The sequence below is a fragment of the Astyanax mexicanus genome, chromosome 15 (genome assembly GCF_023375975.1).
Source record: "Astyanax mexicanus isolate ESR-SI-001 chromosome 15, AstMex3_surface, whole genome shotgun sequence".
Classification (NCBI taxonomy): Eukaryota; Metazoa; Chordata; class Actinopteri; order Characiformes; family Acestrorhamphidae; genus Astyanax; species Astyanax mexicanus.
Window position 1 is genome coordinate 16,615,462 of NC_064422.1, and position 23,826 is coordinate 16,639,287.

Consider the following 23,826-nt stretch of genomic DNA (forward strand, 5'->3'; position numbering starts at 1 on the left):
ATAGCGCTTTTTACAACAGGTGTTGGCACAAAGCAGCTTTACAGAAACATGATTACAGGACAAAGAATCAGGCAAAACATTACACATAGAAAATACAGAATACAGAACCCCCAGTGAGCGCGGAGGCAAGGAAAAACTCCCTCAGAGCTGCAGGAGGAGGAAGAAACCTTGGGAGGACCAAGACTCACATTTAAGGGGGGACCATCCTACCACTGGTCAAACGGCTTTTAAATAGAAATTTAAAAAGTCTTTTATACATCTATATAGGTTTTATGTACTCAGGAGTGTAATAGCGCCACTAATGGCTTGGATGTAATCTGTAGTGGAGAGTAAGATGGACGATGAGCAGCTGATCTGTGGTGGTGGTGGAGAAGAGCTGACTTCAGAAACTTCCATCAGTCTGGCCGGACAGGAGACGCGAGAGCCTGAGGGTCCAACATCGGTATCGGGTCAGACAGGTGGGCAGTCAGTAACTCGGAGGAAGGCAGAGAGATGGAATTAGTTTTGACTGGATTTATGTAAAACAGAGAATATAAAACATTATCAGAGTGTGGCAAATGACTCCGGCAGAACTGAATAAAACAGCCTAACTAAAGGCAGAGAGCCAGAAGGTAACATAGACATGGAGGCACCCTGAAACACCAGCATCCACCCACTCCACCGTCCACAAACCTGAGTGACCGTGTGCAGTGGGAGAACAACAGCACCAGCATCTCAGTTTACCACAATTTCCTCTGTCCATGAACCCCTGAATCTGCAGCCTTATCTAAAGGGAAAAACATTAATTACCAAAAGCTAAACTAAACAAGTAAGTTTTCAGTCTAGACTTAAAGATTGAGACTGTGTCTGAGTCCCGAACATATTCGGGGAGATTATTCCAGAGTTGAGGCGCTTTATAAGAGAAAGCTCTTCCTCCTGCAGAGCTCCTCTGAATTTTAGGCACTACTAATAAACCAGCACCCTGAGATCTGAGTAATCGCGGTGGTTCATAACAGGAGATGAGGTCTTGTAAATACTCAGGAGCGAGTCCGTGTAGGGCTTTATACGTTAACAGGAGAATTTTATAGTCTATGCGGAATTTGACTGGAAGCCAGTGCAGTGCTGATAGTACTGGACTAATATGGTCAAATTTTCTAGTTTTAGTAAGGACCCTGGCTGCAGCATTTTGAACTAGCTGAAGTTTATTTAAGTTACTGCCGGAACATCCAGACAGTAGCGCATTACAATAATCTAGCCTTGAGGTAATAAAGGCATGTACTAATTTTTCTGCGTCATGCAGTGATAGGGCATTTCTTAGCTTGGCGATGTTACGGAGGTGTAGAAAAGCTGTTCTAGTAACATTAGATATGTGTTTATCGAATGCTAGATCTGAATCTATGATAACTCCAAGGTTTTTAGCTGCTGAACCAGGGGTGGCTGAGAAGTCAGCCAGATTTAGCATTAAGTCTGATAATTTATTTCTAGCAGCTTTGGGGCCTAATAGGAGAACTTCTGTTTTATCACTATTTAATAGGAGGAAGTTGTGCGACATCCATGATTTTACATCTTCTACACAATCCTCGATTTTCTTTAATCTCACTCTGTCGTCAGGTTTGGCTGATATGAAGAGCTGCGTGTCATCTGCATAACAATGAAAATTCACATTGTGTTTTCTAATAACTTTGCCCAGTGGGAGCATATATAATGTAAATAATAACGGTCCTAATATAGAGCCTTGTGGAATTCCATATCTTACCTTGGTATAACTGGAAGACATATCATTTATCCTCACAAACTGATAGCGATCGGTTAAGTACGATTTAAACCATGCTAAGGCAGTTCCGGTTACACCGACCATGTTCTCTAGTCTTTCTAAAAGGATAGTATGATCTATTGTATCGAAGGCTGCGCTCAGATCGAGAAGTACGAGTAAGGAAACACAGCCTTGGTCGGCGGCTATAAGTAGATCGTTTGTTATTCTAACTAAAGCTGTCTCAGTGCTATGATAAGGCCTAAATCCAGATTGAAATTTTTCATAGATCTGGTTTCTTTGCAGGTAAGAGCAAAGTTGTTGGGCTACAGCTTTTTCTAAAATCTTAGAAATAAACGGTAAGTTTGAAATAGGTCTATAGTTAGACAGTACACTAGGATCAAGATTTGGTTTCTTGATCAGAGGTTTAATTACAGCTGTTTTAAAGGCTTTGGGTACATGGCCCAGGGCGAGCGATGAGTTTACTATCATTAACAGAGGTTTAATTATATCTGGCAGTACCTGTTTTAGTAATTTTGTGGGAACAGCATCAAGTGTGCAGGTTGTGCTGTTTGAAGAGGAGATAATTTTCTCTAGTTCTAGCTGTGGAAGTGGGTTAAAGACTTCCAACCTAACTTCAGTAACAGGGTTTTGTTCTAGATCAGCCAGACCAGATGACAGAGAGGATGTAATATTTATCTGTTTAATTTTATCCCGAATGTTTTCAATTTTACTATTGAAGAAGTCCATAAAATCGTTGCTGGTGTAAATGGCTGGAATCTGAGGTTCAGTACCTGCCTGGTTTTTAGTTAATTTGGAAATAACACTAAAGAGAACTCTAGGATTATTTTTATTTATCTCGATCTGTGAGGCCAGATATGCTGAGCGGGCTTTATTAAGTTCTTTTCTATATTTAACAAGACTGTCTTTCCACGCAGAGTGAAACACTTCCAGTTTAGTTGATCGATATTTACGCTCTAAATTTCGTACTAACTGCTTTAAGGTACGATTTTGATCATTGTACCACGGTGCGAGCTTTTTCTGTCTCTCTATTTTGTGTTTAAGGGGTGCTACAACATCTAAGGTAGAGCGAAAGGTATTTTCTAAACCTTCGGTTAGTTTGTCTAGTTCTACTGGGTCTATAGGAGAGTACATTAGAGTTGATAAGTCTGGAAGCTTATCTGTAAATTGTTGGGCTGTAAAAGGCGTAATTGAACGTTTTACAGAGTAGCTAGGGGATGTACGTATATTATGACTAAGATGTAATTTAAATGAAATAAGGTAATGATCTGAAATTGCGGAGGTTTGAGAACGAATATTCGGGTTATCTATGCTCACACCCAGGGTCAAAACTAAATCCAGAGTATGATTACAGTAATGAGTAGGTCCTGTTATATTTTGAATAATACCAACTGAGTCTAAAATCGATGTGAATGCCTTTTTTAATGGATCATCCAATTTTTCGAAATGAATGTTGAAGTCTCCAACTATAATCACTTTATCATTACTTACTGCTAAGTCTGTGACAAAATCACTAAATTCTTTTAAAAATTCTAAATAGGGCCCTGGTGGTCTGTAGATGTTAATTAAAGAAAATGCATTCTTTTTTGTAACTGGATTAATTATACTGGTGTAAAGAAGCTCAAAAGAAGTAAAATTTTCATAGTGTTTCTGATTGCTAACTAAGGTACTTTGGAAAAATATGCAGACCCCACCTCCTCTACCGGACAATCTCGGATTGTGTATATAATTATAGCCTGCAGGGGCGGCTTCATTTAATGCTACATATTCGTTTGGCCTAATCCAGGTTTCTGTCAGACACAGAACATCGAATTTCTGATCAGTTATCATTTCATTCACCAGAACTGCTTTTGAATTTAGAGATCTAATATTAAGTAAACCAATCTTTAGGCTTGAAATGTTAGTACTACAGTCTGGATATGATTGTTTAATATAAGTTAAGTTATTTAGATTTACTGTTTTAGTTTTTTGATGTTTTTGTTTGACTCGGGGGACAGACACAGTCTGAATACATTGGTATCTAGGTAACGTCTCTTTGCAGCTCGCAGACGGTCGGTTAAGCCTCTCTGTCTGCGGCCTGGTCCCGGCTCTGGATTGTCAGCAGCTTCTAATACTACTCTGCCGACTAACTAAAAGACTATGAGCTATGCTGCATGAAAGTAAGGCAGCACCCTCCCGCGTGGGGTGGACACCATCCCTACCTAAAAGACCAGGCTTGCCCTCAAAGTGTAGCCAGTTATCTATAAAGCCCACATGATTTTCTGCACACCACTTGGACATCCAGCGGTTCAGCGAAGAAAGCCTGCTGTAAGCTTCATCACCACGCCTCATTGGGATGGGGCCAGAGCAGATTACCTCCTCGGACAGCGTCTGGGCCTGTTTAATCACCTCTTTAATATTAGCCTTAGTTATTTCAGACTGCCGCAGACGAATATCATTGGCCCCTACATGAATTACTACCCTCGAATATCTCCTATTCCCTAACCTAAGGTTGCCACTAATGTCCGGTGCTCTGGCTCCCGGTAAACAAGTAACTGTTGCCGCTGGTGCCCCTAAAGGAGTAGCTAATTTCACGTGTCGGACGATAGAGTCTCCTATCACCAGAGTACCTTTAACAGGCTCCTCAGTTGGTGCTTCACTGAGCGGGGCAAACCTGTTTGACACGTGAACTGGGGGAGCGTGGTGTTTAGGTGGGCTGGCTGTGGCCTTTGCGGTAGCATTAGCCTTAGCCTTTCGACTATGCCGCCGAGACGTTACCCATTCGCCCCGCTGTGAGGGCTCTAAGGCCGGAGTCGAGGGGGTACTAACTCTCCCTGAGACACCCGGGGCTGCTAACAGTGAATCCTGCTGTCTATCCCTTATTAAACCCCGGACGTGCAGCTCTAACTTATTCACCTTATCCACCAAGGAGCTAACTATCTCACACTTAGTACAAATACCACTATTGTTACCAGTATCGGTGGATAAGGGATCTAAGCTATACATGCCACACTCTAAACAGGTGTAAACCTGAGCAGAAGCCATGGAGAAAAAAAGCACTCACCTTGTTTCAGTTGAAATTAGAAACTTACACAAACAAACTGCAGCAGCAAACAGCTAATCCAGCAAACCTGAGGAAAAAGTCTATAAAAGTAGACTGAGAGTGGATTAATAGGTGTGTAGAGCAAAGAGGAAGCAGACTAAAAGTGGATTAGTAAGTGTGAAGAGAGTAAAAGAGAAGAAAACAGAGAAAAGTGTAGAAGCTGAAGATTAGAGCAAGCTTTCAGCAGCAGAGCAGCACAGCAGCAGACCAGCACAGCAGCAGACCAGAGTAGTAGAGAGCAGAGCAGGGAGCAGAGCAGGGAGCAGAGCAGGGAGCAGAGCAGGGAGCAGAGCAGGGAGCAGAGCAGGGAGCAGAGCAGGGAGCAGAGCAGGGAGCAGAGCAGGGAGCAGGTATATATATATATATATATTATTCCCATGCCAAAATGAACAAAATCTAGAATTATATATATATATATTATTTCACTTATATTACAAAACAGCAATAGCAATAGTTTTTTATGTTTAGTTATGTTTATATGAGGTGAAAGTAAAAGTCATTTTGAAGTTTTGTAATTTTTTCCACTCCACCACCTTATTACTCCAAAATTAGAGTCGCTTTCCTGTTACAGACTCTACCATTCCTCAAATTCACCACTACTCCCTCTGTGTACACGATGATCACATATTTGATGATGATGAAGATCTATCAGAGGATAACAGGAGAAGGGTTTCTAATAAAGTGTCCATGGTGTAATGCTGATGGTGTAATCTCAGAGAGTGTGTTATTTGATGATGTTCTACATTTTTCTCTTCAGGAACTCAGGTGTACACCCTGAACGGAACTGACCCTGAGGGAGACGGGGTCCGGTACGGCCTGACCTTCGAAAAAGGGTCTAAGGAGTACTTCAGAGTCGACCCCAAGTCCGGCAGGGTCACTCTGATCTCAGCGCTGGACAGAGAGGTGAGCGTTCTCCTGAGGAGCGCAGTAATAATGTACTGTACTGATGGAACCGGGTTCTCCTACAATGTTCTCGATATGGCAGACACTGATGGTCCTTTCTTTTTTATTGTAGGTAGAAAATGAAATTTCTCTGCTCGTCAGCATCACTGATGGCAGGAATAAGGTAAATCTTCTCAACATTTTACTTTACTTTACATAGCTTTTAAACATTTTATCATATATTGCAGCATTGTAGTACCAAAAAGGACCAAATTGCCAATAAATATATTATCAATCAAACTGGAAAACATACAACGATATTATGTAACTGCAGAATCAGTTAAATATGAAAACTATTTCTTTAACAAAATGTGTGTTTTATTTAAGACATTTAATCTATAAATACTTTCATCATTTTTGTATTTTACAATAAACTGCTTTGTACAAAAGTACACAATGTAAAAAAAACAACACTTTATTAAACTTTATTTAAAATCTAATTGTAAACTTCTATAAAGAACAGAATCAATGTAATTTGAGAATGTCCACAAATATTATACATATTTTAGAATCAATTAAATGAATAAATAAAAAAAAATCTACCACTAACACTACTTAAAAGCACCACTGCTAGACTTCAAAAGCAGGCAAGCGTCACACAACAAGGTGAAGAACAATTGGTGAAAAATATGATACGTATATGTTTATGTGGATTACGCATCTAGCTTATTGTGTATAAATAAGTGTGTGTGTGGTACATGTGTTCCTGTGAAATGGCTTGTAGGTGGTAGTTGGAAGATGATGGATGGATGGATGGATGGATGGATGGACAGATAATTAGATGAATAGGTAACCATATTAATCTCAGAGGTAAAATCACTTTATTGCACACATATTGCATCAACCTAATCACAGTAATAATAATAATAATAATAATAATAATAATAATAATTTTCTCTGATTTTGCTATTTACCTGAAGTTAAATATATTGTATCACTTCTACTCAAATATTCATACCACATAGATCAAATATATTATGTCAGATTTCTAAGAACTGCATCAGGCAATTTTACTGTGTGCAAAACCCAGTTGGCAGTTGTTCTTTATTATAGTATAGTATCGATAAATGAACCAATAGAAATGCTTCTAAATGACTTTTTGCACTGATTTCCATTGAAAGTCAAGAAGTTTTATTTTTTCTTATCCTGTAAAGCAATGATATGTTAATGAACTTAATCTACACATAATTGCTAGAATTTGCAATTTGAGATGCACAGCCTAATCGTCTGTGGACAAACTCTAGTCCGGAACTACAATCCCCAGCATGACTGTATTTTATAGATTGTATTTTTTATAGACTTTATTTTATTGCTATTTATAGGTATATGTTTGAGTAAAATATACATTGTTGTTTCATTCTATAAACATTATATAAAGAATTCCAAATAAAAATATTGTCATTTAGAGCAGAAAATGAGAACTGGCTAAAATAACAAAAAAGTGTTTTTTTTTTTTTTGTTTTTTTAGTTTTTTTAGTTTTCAGACTTCAAATAATGCAAAGAAAAGTTTTATAGTTCAGAAATCAATATTTGGTGGAATAATCCTGGTTTTTAATCACAGTTTTCATGCATCTTGCCATGTTCTCCTCCACCAGTCTTTCACACTGCTTTTGGATAACTTTGATGGCTTGTGATCATCCATCTTTCTCTTGATTATATTCCAGAGGTTTTTAAATTTAGTAAAATTAAAGAAACTCATCATTTTTAAGTGGTCTCTTTTTTATTATCTAAACTGAAAATGTTAAACAAATCTATACATTCAAATATATTTAAACAGACTTTAAAAAAATGCACAAAAATATCCCCTGAACTTTAATAGTAATTTAAGGCAGGTCTCTGCAGGGCTGAATTAAATGTTGATCTGTAGTTTGTTGTGGTTTCTTCAGGTGGTGGAGAACGGGCGGGTGTTTGTAACGGATGCTAACGATGAAAAGCCAGAGTTCCTGAACCTGCCCTTCATCGTCAACGTTCCCGAGGTCAGCTGAAGAGCTCTGATTGGCTGCTGCTTCTGTATCTGCTTTTATGATCTATATGTATTGAATGTAGTACTGTTTTGTGGTGTTTGGGAATGTTAGCGCTGAATTAGCGCTGTGCTAATGGAACAGATGACAGTGCTGATTATGCAGCAGTTCTGTCCCGGGTGTAAAGGTGTGGTGTACAGTAATTATGGGAGTGTGGTGATGTTGCTCAGAGCGCTGTTCTTTGTGTTGTGTTGAAGGACACTAAAGCAGGAAGCAGTATTTTCACGGTCCAGGCTGTGGATAAAGACCTGGGCTCGGGCGGCAGCGTCACCTACTTCCTACAGGTGAGGTTCTGATCCGGTACAACAATACACCCTTTAGCCCTTTGAGGTCTTCAGTGCTGTACACTCTTTTAAAATGGGATTCCCCCCAGACCACCCATCACACCTCGTCACACACTGAGCCTAATGTCATCTGAAAGATTCATCTGAAAAAGCACTTTTATCTACTGGATTAAACTCCAATTACATTTCAGCGAGGTTTCCACAGCTTAGCCAGACTTACTGAAGAGCACCACCCACCACACATGTATTACAGACTTTCACACGGCAATAAAAAGCATCAGAATATGTGATTGATGCATTGAAGTTTTTAATCACAGTAAAGAATTACAAATGAATTTAGTTTAGATGTAAAATTTGGTGTCAGACAGTGATTTATTTATTGTTGTGTTTAAACCCCACCCAGTAGATAACATTGTTATACTCTGTATCTGATCCTATTGTTCTGATTTAATAAAAAAACAAAGTTTTTTTTTATTCAGATATTTTGTATGTGATTTTTGTGTTTTTACACTATAGCCTTATCTGGATGAGATTAGTTTCTCAGTGGGTCCTATGGTAATTTTCTTTTTTACTGGTGTCCTCTGTGATTTTATTCCCGTCTGGATTGACCATGTATGTGTTTTTCTTAGACGTTTCTCAGAGAAAATTACAGGCTGAATTAACTACTGTTTTTCGCTGAACTCCGTGGTCCTCCAGTAATTTTATTCTCATCCAGACTCACATCTCTGAGTTCCGTCACCTCGCATTTAATAAAATAGCTATTTGTCCACTGCTACACAACATGATTACATGATTACACAACGGCGAGTGGAAATGGAGGAGCTACTAAACCATTTCCTCAGTGTAGGAAATACAAATTCACCAAAATAAATAAGAGTCAATGTCTCTTCTCTGCTCCAGTGTCTTTTAGAGTGCTTTGATGCTGCCATCGTGCTCTGTGTAGAAAAAAACCTGATATCACATGATAACGTGATGTCATGTGACTGAGAAAGCCAAAACACTCCAGTCCTCTTGTTTTTCAATTGCAGTCTTGATTCAACAGTAGAATTTATTTTTTTTTTCACAGACGTCCCCCTGAGAAACTAATTCCATTCGGATAGGGCATATGACAGTTTTCTACATATCATATTATTGCCAATTACACAGCCCTCATGAAAACTTTATACTGATCACTGAGTTTCTTAACTTGATGTTTTTCCTCCAGACCTTTCCCAATACCAAATTTACCATAGATGGTCACAGTGGGGTCCTCCGCATCAAACCTGGTGAATTTCTGGACTACGAAACATCCAAAACTCATTTTGTCACTGTGGTTGCTAAGGTGAGTAGCATAAACCAAAACACTAAGTAATATAATACTTTAATAATGCTCAAAGGTAATGATGCAAGGGCACACAGTCCTCTGACATATACAGCATCGGTAAGAGGTGGAAATTCTGCTTTAAAGGAGAACTCCGGTGTGATATAGACTTTGGGTGTATTAAAACATGGTAAAAAGTAGTTACCTTTGCTGAAAAGCACACCTCCGTTCTCCTACAGCGTTCTGAGATCCATTATTTTCTGTACCTTACCCAAACAGGCTTATAGAATGAGTTAGATGGGGCATATTTAGCCCCTGCAGATAAATCGCTTTTTCCACTGTTATCCAGACTCAAAGTAGCTTTGCACCTTGTTGGTAGAATCCAGGGAGCCCTGTCATTTAAAACAAGGTATTTAGAACTTTAAAACTGCACAAGAAAATAATTAAAAGCCACTGTTTACATTCCATAGCATAGGTAAATCTCTGGGCCTATTTTCAGCAGCAGCTGAAATTCATGCATTTCCAAGGAATTCATTTTGCATCTGCCCAACCATTCTACCTAAATTTAAGATGGAGCTCCTTTGAGCCTGGATAATGATGGAAAAAGCAATTTATCTGCAGAGGAAAATTTGCCCAGTCATTCTAAAAATCTGTTTGGGCAAAGTGCACAAAATATTGCATCTCAGAAAGCTGTGGGAAAGCAGAGATGGGCTATTCAACAAAGGTTAGTACTCTTTATCACGTTTTAATACACCCAAAGTCCATTTCACATCGGAGTTTAAATATGCCCCTACTGTAAAAGAAATACAGTTTCTGAAATCTCTGCAGAAAAGAACCATCAATAGATTGGGACTGTCTCTAGAATTAAACTTTTAGGAAACCAGGATTGTTGGTGGGATAGGACAGTTGGTAGAACAAGATTGTCAGAAGAAAGGGACTGTCAATATAATGTTACTGTCTGTAGAATGGGACTGTCAGAAGCTCAGGACTGTGAGTGGAATAGGATTGGTTGTAGATAGGGACTAATAGCAAACAGCAGGTACTGGGGCTGTCAAGAGAGTGCATCTGTCAGTAGAGCAGAACTGTCAGAAGGTCAGGAGATTGGGACTAATTGAAGAAGGCAACTGTCAGCCAATCAGAACTTACAAACAAAGAAGACTATTGGTAGAACATGACTGTCAGTAGATCGGGACTGTCAGTGTAACAGGACTAAGAGAAGAAGGGAACTGTAAGTAGATCAGGACTGTCAGTAAATCGGAACAGTCAAGAGAACAGGACTATTGGTAGGACATGGCTGTTAGTAGAGAGAGGCTGTCAGTAGATCAGGACTGTCAGTGGAACAGGACTAAGAGAAGAATGGAACTGTCTGAAGGTCAGCCCAGGCAGTAGATTGGGACTGTCATAAGAACAGGACTATTGGTAGAACATGACTGTCAGTAGAACGAGGCTGGCAGTACATCAGAACAGTCAAAAGAACAGGACTATTGGTAGAACATGACTGTCAGTAGGCTGTCAGTAAATCAGAACATTTAAGAGAACAGGACTGTTGGTAAATAGATCACAACTGTAAGTGGAATGAGACTCAGAAAAGAAGAGAAATATCAGAAGTTAAGCCCTGTCAGTAGATTGGGAATTTCAAGAGAACAGGACTGTCAGTAGAGCGAGGCTGTCAGTAGATCAGAACTGTCAGTGTAACTGGATTAAGAGAAAAAGGGAACCGTCAGAAGGTCAGCCTGTCAGTAAATCGGAACAGTCAAAAGAACAGGACTATTGGTAGAACATAGCTGTCAGTAGAGCGAGGCTGTCAGTAGATCAGGACTGTCAGTGTAGCAGAACTAAGAGAAGAAGGGAACTGTCAGAAGAACAGCCCTGTCAGTAGATTGAAATTGTCAGTAGGTAAGGGGTGTCAGTACATCTGGAAGTCAAGAGAACAGGACCATTGTTAGAACATGGCTGTCAGCAGATCAGGGCTGACAGGAAAGCGGGACTGTCAGTAGAACAGGACTGTTGGCAGATTGAGGCAGTCAGTAGAACGAGAGTATGAGAAGAAGGAGGCTGTCAGTAGATCAGGACTGTCAGTATAGTATTATAGTATAACATTATAATATCTCTTATCCTGTAACTTGTGTTCAGGACGGTGGAGGGAAGTATAATGGACAGCATCAGGTGATGTCCTCTTCAGCCACCGTCACCATCAACGTCCTCGACGCCCAGGATTCTCCTCCTACCTTTGTGGGAACACCGTATTTCGGATATGTCTACGAAGTTTCAGTTCCTGTACGTATCAAAGCACAAAGTGACAGTCACAAATTAATGTTGTTGTTGTGCAAAAAACTTGTATTAACAGCAGATTTACAACTGAAGGAGAAACCTTTATAATAATAATGTTAAAAACATATTGATAAATTATTGTTATCATGATATTGGACATACTCATACTACTTAGGCAAATATGAAAATATTTCATGGTATTTTGATTTTGTCAGTATTTAAAGAACGCCAATTAAATGCACACTTCATTACAGGAAGTGTAATTAATGATTTTAATGATTCATATAAATTCCCACAAATACAGCAGACTGTAGACTGTAGTGTTTTATTGTATTATCTCAACCAATTTCAAATAGTTTTTTTATATTTACTTTTAATGTTCTGATCAATCACTTTTCAAGACAAGTAGGAATCAAGATATTTAATGTAATTTAGTGATTAATAATATTCTAACTATTATTTTCTTGGGTATTTTCAGGGATCAGAGATATTCACTGTTTTTGCCAAAGATGGAGACCAGGGCAACCCCAACCCTATCCAGTACTCTATAGTAAACGGTGAGATTTATGGATCTCCTTGTAATAAATGATTTCAATTTGTACCTATTGGTGATGTCACAGATGTAAAAATGCACAGATACAGCTTATTTAGAACCTTTTGAGAAGTACTGCCATACTAGAATAGATAGACTCTTTGGGGCAAACATAAACATACTGGTGGCATGAGAGATATGAAGCCCCCCAGCACTTGAGCTGTAGAGCAGTGGAACTGTGTTCTCTGGAATGATGGAGCTCCATCCAGTACTTTCGGATGGGATGAGTTGGAGAATTGGGGATAAGGTGGGGTGGTGATCATCCAACATGCTAATCTCACTAATGCTGCTTTTGTTGCTGAATGCAATCCTCAATTGCAAATCCTCAACAGCAGTTCTCCAGAATCTAGTAGAAGGTCCTCTTTGGACAGTAGAGACAGTTACTCCAACAAAAGCAGGATAAACTTTTTTTAACCCTCCTGTTATGTTCATTTGTTAGGAACAGCAATGGTGTTTCCGGGTCAATTTGATCCGGTGCATGTTTAATAATCCAATTAATATCCAAAATAATAATTATGCAAAATAATAATTATAAAAATAAATCCTAACAAGCAGTGTGAATATTTTATTACTAACTACATTGCTAATTATTCTATCACTATTTAGTGCAATGGTGTTCCTTACCTCTAACAGGTAATGGTTCAAACAGGATAATACTACTTTTGAAAGACCAACATATTAGACATAACATCTTTACATAACATTAAACATAACATAGAATTATGTTTATTTCAGGGGGTTATATGTTGATTACACTAATTAAGGCAAGCAGAAGAGGTTTTATACAAAAAAATATATTTTTAACTATTTTTCCCAGATCTTCAAACTTTTAAACTGGTCAATTTGACCCGTAAAATAACAGGAGGGTTAATACAAATCAGTTATAAGCAGGTGTCCCAATAGTTTTATCCATGAATTGTATAAGCATACTGTAGTATAGTGTTAGTAGTATGAAGCAGTATGAAGATTTTTTTTTCCTCTTGAACTCATCAGGCAGCGACGGCTCCTTCAGCATGAACAGCTCGAGCGGCTGCATCACTCTGACCACGTATCCCGTCCAACTGAGGAACGAGCTGTACGAACTCAAAGTCCAGGTACCTCATATGGTTCTACTGCATAAATAAAAAAATAAACACATTGGAACATTAAGTAGTAATTTAAAAGTGTTAAACAAACCAAAAAAACATAGGTGGCTCTTATCTGGGGTGGCTGAGGAACTTATCCTGTGCAACAGCAGTAACTCTTGGTCTTCCTTTTCTTTTGGCAGTCCTGATGAGAGCCAGTTTCATCAGAAACATTTTTGATGGACTTTGCGACTGCACTTGAGGACTCTTTTAAAGTTCTTAATTTTTCAGAATTTCAAATTGACTGAGCTTTATTTCTTAACCCTTTCAGACCTTGTGACCATTACAATGGACACATTTTTTTTTTTACTAATATTTTGTTGCACAAAATACTAATTGAATAAACCGTGAATCAGCCTATAGAAAAAAAAGTGCACAAGACATTTAAACAGTAGCTTACACCCACCCACTGCACTGGAGAAAAAAAAAAAACTACACTCAACTTAGACATTAAGGCATGGCAGCACTAGGGTCAACAAGGCAAAAAAGAGTTTATTTTACTAATTTTATGTGATTTAGAACATTATTTTTAATCATGATTGGGAATGCTTTTTGAAAGAAAAAGGTATATCAATATCAAATAAAAAAAATAAATTTACCAAAAAAGTATTTTTTCTTTACTTAGTTGAGTAGTTCTTGTCATAATATGGATTAGAACATAACTTAAATAGAGCCATTCACTGTAACTCTACCTCTTCACAATTTTACACCTGATGCTCTCAAACACATTAAGAGGCAAGAAATTCAAGCAATTAACTCTTGACCAGTCAGCACAGCTGTTAACTGAAAGCTGAACATTCCAAGTGACTTCATAAAAAAACCTCATAAAACTGACTGAGAAAATCCAGCCAACATACAGTGCAAAGCTGCCATCTAAGCAAGAGGTGCTACTATGATGAATTTAAAATATATTAAAAATAAATTCTGGTTTGTTTAACACTTTTTTTATTTACTAAATAATTCCATATGTTTTTCTTCATCGTTTGGAAGACTTACATACGGACAATGCAGACATGCATAAGTTCTGTGATCTACAATTCTTTCCGAAAGAACAAAACTGATCAAATTATAATATTTTTTTTAATAAAGGCGTCAGAGTTCGGTCCAGAAAACGAACTGCTGGACTTCTCCACCACCCTGGTGACCATCCGAGTGGTGGACCTCAACAACCACCCACCCACGTTTTACGGTGAGAACGGCCCACAGAACCGGTTCGAGCTGACCATGTACGAGCACCCACCTGAGGGGGAGATCCTACGAGGCCTGAAGATCACTGTCAACGACTCCGACCAGGTGATTCATCACACACACTTGGGTCATTCTCAGCACTACAGTGACTCTGGCATTGTGGTGGAGTATGAGGTGTTAGTAGTGTGTGTTGTGTTGGAATGAGTAGATCCTGTACAGCAGTGCTGCTGGAGTTTTTAAACACATCGGATTTATGTCAGGACTGAGAAGAATCCACCAGTACCATCCTGTGGGCAGTTTCTGTTGGCAGCGCCCTAGGGGCAGAGTCGTGTGGGCAGTGTCCGGAGGGCAGAGTCCTATGGGCAGTCTTGTGGGCAGCATCCTGGGAGCAGAGTTCTAGGGCCAGTGTTCTGGGGCAGCGTCCTGGGGGCAGTGTCCTGAGGGCAGTATCCTACGGGCAGCGTCCTAGGGAAAGAGTCCTGTGGGCAACATCCAGGGAGCAGTGTTCTGGGGCAGCATCCTGGGGGCAGAGTCCTGTGGGCAATCTCTTAGGGGAAGAGTCCTGTGGACAGTGTCCTGTGACAGTGTCCTGGGGCAACATCCAAGGGGTAGCATCCTGGGGGCAGCATCCTGGGGGCAGAGTCTTGTGGGCAGCATCCTGAGGGCAGCATCCTGAGGATAGAGTCCTGTGGGCCATGTCCCGGGGGCAGAGTCCTGTGGGCAGTAACCTATGGGCAGCTTCCTAGGGAAAGAGTCCTGTGGGCAATATCCAGGGAGCAGTGTTCTGGGGGCAGCATCCTGGGGCAGCATCCTGAGGGCAAAGTCCTGTGGGCAGCGTCTTGGGCCAGAGTCCTGTTGGCCGAGTCAGGGGGGCAGCATCTGAAGGCCAGTGTCCTTTGGGCAGCATCCTGGGGGCAGAGTCTTGCGGGCAGCATCCAGGGGGCAGCATCTTGGGGGCAGTGTATTGGGGACAGAGTCCTGTGGGCAGCATCCTGGGAGCAGAGTCCTGTGGGCAATGATAAAGGATTAAAGAATGACCAAGAGAAACTGTGCAGCAACAGATGAGCTATTGAGATGTATATTTTTTAAAATATTTGATTCCTTTGATTTACTGTTGTTTTATTCTTTTCTTTAGGGGGCGAATGCTAAATTCAGACTGCGGCTGGTGGGACCTGGTCGAGTTCTCAGAGTGGTCCCTCAGACAGTGCTGAATGAAGCCCAGGTCACCATTATTGTAGAGAACTCTACTGCCATCGACTACGAAAGATATACGTTTTTATCTTTCAAGGTATGGATTTGGATTTAATCTGGATGAATCTGGGATTAAATGAGAGTAAATGTGATTAATGTACCTTTTTATTTCAATTTTACATAAATAAAACATATATTTGTGCTATAAAACTACCATGTGCTGTTCAACAAAACAAATCAAATGTTTTTTCTCTATTTCCTGCTTTGTTTTAGCTGCTAGCAATTGAAATTGACACACCGGAGCGTTTCAGCGCCACAGCAGACATTATCATCCATCTGCTGGACACTAATGATAACACCCCCAAGTTCTCCACTGACTATTACATCGCCAGGATTCCAGAGAACTCACCCGGAGGCTCCAACGTCGTATCCATCACTGTAAGTTTTATATATATTGCATTATTTAATATAAAAAGTAGATTGTTTAAACTTGCTTACTGTCTTCAGTAGATGTTTATATAGTATTTGTGCTTTACTTGAGTATGTACGTCATTTTCACTCCCTACATTTTCACAGCACACTTGTTACAGCTGCTAATTACTGCCACTGCAGCTAGCACTTTTAATTACATTGGTTTATATACATATTTTTGCTCTATAAGAAAATAATAGATTACAATGTTATGTATGATGTATGATGTTGGGTCATAGCTTTAAGGTTATAAGTCATTTTCTATGCATATCATTACAAATATGATGATGAACAGATAATTTATCTGTATTAATAGTCATAAATCCTGTTTCCATATCTTTCTGTTTAATGTTTAAATATTTTATGATCCAACAGAAAGCAATAGAAAAACATTTTAAAACACCCCTTTTTTTAATTGTCCAGTAAAAATGCTATATGGCCCAGATAAGATGCTTGTCTCTTCTTGTACCAGTTTTATCCAGGTGTAGGAAAAAGTTCTCACCACTCTCTGGCTTTATCTGTAATTTCTCTTAAGAATAGACTTTCTCTAAAACAAAGAGTGCAGTAACACAGTCTGTTTCAATATTGCTTTACTACAGACAAAGGTTTTGTAAGTTTAATTTTTACATATTTTGGGATACAACAGAATCCAATATAAATGCTCCAAAATTACTTTTATTGGAAGTCAGGAGTGTCCTCCTTTAAATATACTAATATATAATATTCTATACTATTTATTTAAAGATACACTTTTTTAAATATTTTTCCAAAAGTGTTATCAGATTTGTTAAATTGCACAAGTTAATTAATAACAAATTATTTAATAATGAATAATACTCACATATAATGATTATTATATACATACTGTATCTGTATGCGTAAGTCTAATAATATTTAATAATATAAAACTCTGAAAAAAAAGAGACCACTAAAAAGAATGAGTTTTCTTGATGTTACCAACATTTTTTTTATGAAAACCTCTGGAATATAATAAAGAGTAAGATGGATGATCACAAGCCATCAAACCAAACTGAACTGCTTGAATTTTTGCACCAGGAGTAAAGGCATAAAGTTATCAAAAAGCAGTGTGTAAGGCTGGTGGAGGAGAACATGCCAAGATGCATGAAAACTATTGATTTTTGGACTAAATAAGAACTTTTTTCTTTGCATTATTTGAGGTCTGAAAGCTCTGCAACTGTTTTGTTATTTCAGTCATTTTTATTTTCTGCAAATAAATGCTAAATGATAATATATGTTTATTTGGAATTTGGGAAAAATATTGTCTGTAGTTTATAGAATAAAACCACAGTGTTCATTTTACTCAAACATGTACCTATAAATAGCAAAATCAGAGAAACTGAGTCAGAAACTTAAGTGGTCTTTTATTTTGTTTCTGTAGAGAATAGAGCTGTATCTGTATACATGATTAGTGAATCAGCCTGAAGTCTGAGTCTGTTAACAGATAAATAGGCATATAAACATATGCTCAGATATTACAGCACTGGACTGGGTTTAGAGCACTGTTGTGTTTTTCAGGCTACAGATCCGGACTCCGGGCTCTGGGGGGAAGTGAAGTACTCCATCTACGGCTCGGGAGCTGATCTGTGAGTAATATTGATAATTACAGCTTTATATCATTACGTGATGGACCATCCTGCGACAGTTTCCCAGCCAGTGACCCACAGTAACCTGCTTTGAACCAATATGGGCTTACGCAATATCATTATCATTATTCTAAAATATTATCTGTAAAGCTGTGATTCGTGTGTTTGGTGGGAAAACAGATCTGAGGGCATCTGATCTTTATGTAACGGCCCACATGCTGATCAGAGTGATCAATAAACAGCAGATTAGCGTCTGTCTGAAGGAGGGTTTGGCTGGAAATTGTAATGTGGAGAACATTCATTCACAGCCTTTGCATTATGTAATGGTTCTACAGTCAAAAGTTCTGGCAACCCAGGTTGATTAGACAGTGGCATGAAAAGTATTTGCCCCCTACAGATTTCTTTTGTTTTTTTTTTTTTTTGCTTTTTTTGTCATTCTGATATTTTTCGATTATTAAAGATAACCTGAGTAAATATAAAAAGCCATTTTTAAATGATAATTTCATTTATTAAAGGAAAAAAAAATCTATTCAAATCAAACTAGCACTGTGTGAAAAAGTGTTACCCCCCTAAACCTAATAACTTGGTTGTGTCACCCTTGGCTTTACAGATAATTGGCAATGAGTCTTTCACATGTCTGTGGAGGATTGATGGTCCACTCTTCTTTACAGATTTGTTTTAATTCAGACACATTGGAGGATTTTCCAGCATAAACCTCCTGTTTAAGATCATGCCACAGCATCTCAATCCGACTTTAACTAGGCCACTCCAAAACCTTAATTTAGTTCTTTTAAAGCCATTCAGAGGTGAACTTGTTTGTGTGTTTTGGATCATTGTCCTGCTGCAGAACCCAAGTACACCTGAGCTTGAGGTCACAAACAGATGCTCGGACATTTTTCTTTAAGATCAACTGGTAAACAGCTGAATTCCTGGTTCCCTCTATAACAGCAAGTAGCAATAAGGGACTGAAGCAGCAAAACAGCCCCAGACCATCACACTACCATCACCATGTTTTAAGTTTAGTATTATGTTCTTTTTCTGAAATTATGTGTTAGATTTATGACAGATGTAACGGGATACACACCTTCCAAAAAGTTACATTTTGTCACATCGGTCCAAAGAATATTTATCCAAAGTCCTAGAGATCATCAAGATGTTTTTTTTGGCAAATGTGAGATGAGCCATTGTATTCTTTTTGGTAAGCCGTGTTTTTTGCCTTGGAACTCTTCCATGTAAAAACAACAGAAATCTGTAAGGGGGCAAATACTTTCAAGCCACTGTAAGTACAATGAATTGTTAAGGCATTTAAATGGATGGTTATGGTCTTCTTGCTTCATATAGTAACAAACTGGATCTGCAATTCCTTATTCGATGGGGTATTTATTTCCTGTTCACATGGTTATGGGCATCAAAGACTCACTGCTGCTCACAGAGGCTCTGCCCACCTCACAAATTAAAATAATTAAAGTAGATCTGCTGTAACATTACTTTTGGTACAGATACCACAGAACCCCTTCAGAGGTCTTGATGGGTCAGAGCTGTTGTGTCATCAAAAACAAAAAAAGGATCCCCCTGCTGAAAAAAATATATTTAATTTTACCTAAAATATTTTGAAAGTATGCTGTAAATATACTTCACAGATACTAAACAGATTTATGTACTTCCTTAAAATATATTAAAAGTACATTAATATTATGCGTTCATCAAATGTTTGAAATTAAACTTTAATCATAATTTTTTAAAGTACAATATAGTGTATTAAAAAAATAGATTATTTTATTTTTATTTGTAAGTGTGTTAAAAACTGTTACAGAAATTCAATTAAAGTACAATGTATCATGCAACCTTTTAGAAAGTAAATTAAATTACTACTACTATTTAAAAAAAAGATTAAAGTAAATTTGTAACATGCTAAAATTGTAGTACAATATATTAAAATATATTTTTATACCCAACAAATTGTACTAGAAGTGTGCTACCAACAGAAAACAGGAACAATAAGCATATTTGTACTCTAATGTAAATAGATCACATATATTTAACATCAATTCTTAGTACATTTCTAATATACCTGGTGTATAATAGTAATACAGTTGTAATACTTATTAAATGCATTATAATTTTACTGTAAGCATATTTAAAATATGGGGTTACATACATATATGAAGTAGTATGCTTAAATGTTACTTAAGTATATTTAAAATAGTTCAATTTTAGCACAGTTAAGTATACTTAGCACAATTTAAGTACGACTTTTGTACTAGTTTTATACAATTAAAGTTTAATAAATACAAAAATACTTGCTCCATTTTAGCACTCTTTAAATAGACTGATTAAAAATGTGCCTACAAGTTCACTTTAGTGCACTATAGCATAATAATGCTTAGTATACTTTAATCAATTTTTTTTTTCACTACAATGTTATAGTATATAGTGGTGGTCCAGGTGGTTTTAATGTTATGGCTGATGGGAGTCAATTTTTGTTATCTACCTGTCTGTTGTTTACACCTGGAGGAAATGATCTCAGAGCAAAACACAAAGACTGGCATGGCCTGCCATTACAGTGCCACGCCGCCATGTTGATGTGTAGAGTTGAGAGCCACCTGGTTAAGATGGGGGTGTGTCCTGAGGGCGGGGCTACACTGGCCACTTTAAATGGAGATGACTGACTGGATGCAGGGCTGGTTTATCTCCTGCATGACGGGTTTACTCAGAGACTGGAGCAAAGACACTGGCTAATCAGCTAATTGGATTGGGGGGGTAAAAATAGCCTCTCCAGGCTCCTTTAGTGAGTCAGAGCCCAATTAGCATGCAGCGCGACAGCTGGCGAGAGGAAGACAGGCGCGCTGACGAGAAGTGCACAGTAAAAGTGAAAAAAAAAAAACTGTTAATGTATGCCACGCTCTCAGCCTGGCACGGAAGTCGAGTGGAAACGTGTGAAAGCTCTCAAGTTTAAAGCAGCTCGTTAATTCACACCAGCTGAGCGCCGTTGGTGCAGCAGCCCTACAGCAGATGATTGAGGAACAGGCCGACCCGATTTCAGATCAAAAATCTTATTGTCAATATCACACGGATGGGGACCATCCACACTAATCTAAGCTATACATTTCCAGAAAAAATGATCTGTTGAGTCAATGCACCACAATAAATGAATCCCATTCATTTTCAATAGGAAGCATTGGTTCCATCAGATGCAGCCGCATGGTGCATCATGGGTCCAGCATGTTGAGTCCGGTGGATGCCGTGCAGTGAAAAGTTAAGCCAAGGCATGCTTTATGCAAATGAATACGTCCAACTCGATGCATCTATCCCATAGACTGTGTATAGCTGGACAGAGCATCGTCTCTCAAAAGTGAGCCCACCACAGGTCGGGCACGCCCTGCTGTTCAGTTGCAGAAAGCTGTGTAACCCCACCCATCCCCATAGATTTCAATGGCAAAACAGACAACTTTCAATCATGTTTTTGTTCAATATACTGTAATTCTACCTCCTTTATTTAAATGCAACAGCTAGTGTAGCCTCTGCTTATATTGTCAAATTTTTATATCCCCACAGAATTTGTTTTTTAAAACGTTATTCAGCTCTATTGAAAAGGTGTGGTTACTGGAAATGGGCTGGGTTACACCTAGCCGGGATGGGACCAATGACTGTATGGGCGGGACCATAAACTGTGTGAGCTCTGTGGGGGCAGCCCTCAGGGGCGGGGTTATTTAAATGAGTAGGCTGTCTCTCTACAGTATTTCTCCCTCCTCTGGACTCTACTGCGCAGACTCGGGTTTCAGGATCGCCAACATGGCGGAAGATTTTGGTTTCATTTTCATTGAATGAATGGTGTCCATTTTTTTACAGTCTCTGATCTATCCAATCAGAGACTGATCTATCCAGATAATGATAAAGCAAAGCAGGAAGCAAAAATTACTGCTGTTTCTGGTTTCCACTTCTTTATGATCCAGGGATTTAGATCACTGCAGTACAGTGTGAGGAAAAGTTGCAGAGATTGTTCAGATGATTTTAGATGAGTTTTGAAAATAATAATATCATATAATTTAATTAGAAAGGTTTTCTTTTGTTAGCCTATATGCTGCTCACTACATAATGTTATGAAGCTCAATCAAACATAAATAGGCTACCCAGCTGGCATTTCAACGTTGAATAAACATTAAATCAACGTTGTTTCAACGTCATATGTTCAACCTACGTTCAAAGCTCACTAAAATTAGAAAACCCTCTTGTTAACAGAATGTTAACGATAAACTTACAGGGGTTAGACAATGAAACTGAAACACCTAAATTGGAGCAGCTTTGTGGCCAGTCTTCATTAATTGCACATTGCACCAGTAAGAGCGAGTGTGAAGGTTCAATTAGCAGGGTAAGAGCAGAGTTTTGCTCAAAATATTGCAATGCACACAACATTATGGGTGACTTACCAGAGTTCAAAAAAGGACAAGTTGTTGGTGCACGTCTTGCTGGGGCATCTGTGACCAAGACAGCAAGTCTTTGTGATGCATCAAGAGCCACGGTATCCAGGGTAATGTCAGCATACCACCAAGAAGGACGAACCACATCCAAAAGGATTAACTGTGGACGCTGTAAGAGGAAGATGTCTGAAAGGGATGTTCGGGTGCTAACCTGGATTGTATCCAAAAAAACATAAAACCACGGCTGCCCAAATCATGGCAGAATTCAATGTGTGATTGTCAATTTCCTCTATTAAAATCTAACTACAGATGATACAGAATGGTTCAAAACAACCATAGCCATAAAACTTCCTTTTTTTTTAGTCTTTTTTGTAGCATATATTTATGCACATTTATGTGTATAGCATGTGTCTGTGTGCCTTACCGTATATATGTTGGGTGTAAGCTACTGGACACCTTAATTTAATAATAAATTAAAAAAGTAACTCTAAAGTAACAGATGTTTTCTGAAACCTGATGTTTGGAGCTTTAATGTTTATCATGTCCCCCAGGTTTCTCATCCACCCGACGTCAGGAATCGTCTACACGCAGCCGTGGGCCACTCTGGATGCTGAAGTGAAGTCAAAGTATAATTTCTATGTGAAGGCCGAGGATACAGAGGGTAAATACAGCCTGGCGGAAGTGTTCGTCACCGTGCTGGACCAAAACGACCATCCACCAGAGTTCAATGAAAACTTCCTGGAGAAGACTATGATCATCGGTGCTCCTGTAAAAGTAGAGGTATGTGCTTTTTCAGAGCTAAGCTGTAAAAGCTGTGAGTGAGTGTAGAAATTGGTCTTTTATTTTTGGAAAAGTTCCAGTTTCTCTCTTGTGGGCATGTTCGAGACCTCTTGTACTGGCTTGGCTAGATAGCATGCAGGTCACAAGTCATCAAACAGAAGCTGAACTGCTTGAATTTGTGCATTAGAGTGGCATAATATCACCCAAAAGCAGTGTGTAAGACTGGTGGAGAGCATGCAAAGACGCATAAAAGCTATGATTAAAAATATGGATTTTTCCACCAAATATTGGCTTCTGAACTTTTAAATCGTTAGCATTGGTGTTTTATAAATAAATATTAACTTTTTTTGCATTATTTAAGGTCTGAAAGCACTGCAAAGCACTCTGAATGACAAAATTTTTAAATGGGGTTTGGAAGAAATGTTGTCAGTGTTCAACAATGTTCATTTTACACAAACATATACCTATAAATAGTAACAGTGATTAGAGAAACTGATCAGTTTAAAGTGGTCTTTTGTTTTTTTGTCCGCAGCTGTATATTTATACAGCTCTGGAAAAAAAATAAGAGACCACTTAAAAATGATGAGTTTCTTTGATTTTACCAAATTAAAAACATCTGGAATATAATCAAGGGGAAGACGGATGATCACAAGCCATCAAACAAAGCTGAACTGCTTGAATTTTTGCAGGAGAGTGGCATTATTTCACCCAAAAGCAGTATGAAGACTGGTGGAGAAGAACACGCCAAGACGCATGAAAACTGTGATTAAAAATTACGGTTATTCCAACAAATATTGATTTCTGAATG

General features: G+C 38.5%; 1 protein-coding gene across 2 annotated transcripts in view; it reads left to right on the plus strand.

The window, feature by feature from the left end:
• LOC103030844 (cadherin-related family member 1) overlaps window positions 1-23,826 on the plus strand; it is a 47,491-nt gene that overhangs the window by 8,973 nt on the left and 14,692 nt on the right. For both annotated transcript variants that reach the window (XM_007260924.4, XM_049464866.1), the window contains exons 3-15: window positions 5,590-5,735; window positions 5,848-5,898; window positions 7,661-7,750; window positions 7,993-8,079; window positions 9,284-9,400; window positions 11,513-11,656; window positions 12,129-12,207; window positions 13,236-13,336; window positions 14,456-14,659; window positions 15,690-15,842; window positions 16,019-16,183; window positions 17,753-17,820; window positions 22,790-23,018. In XM_007260924.4, coding sequence (XP_007260986.3) covers window positions 5,590-5,735; window positions 5,848-5,898; window positions 7,661-7,750; window positions 7,993-8,079; window positions 9,284-9,400; window positions 11,513-11,656; window positions 12,129-12,207; window positions 13,236-13,336; window positions 14,456-14,659; window positions 15,690-15,842; window positions 16,019-16,183; window positions 17,753-17,820; window positions 22,790-23,018 — 1,634 coding nt within the window. The remainder of the gene's footprint in view (window positions 1-5,589; window positions 5,736-5,847; window positions 5,899-7,660; window positions 7,751-7,992; window positions 8,080-9,283; window positions 9,401-11,512; window positions 11,657-12,128; window positions 12,208-13,235; window positions 13,337-14,455; window positions 14,660-15,689; window positions 15,843-16,018; window positions 16,184-17,752; window positions 17,821-22,789; window positions 23,019-23,826) is intronic.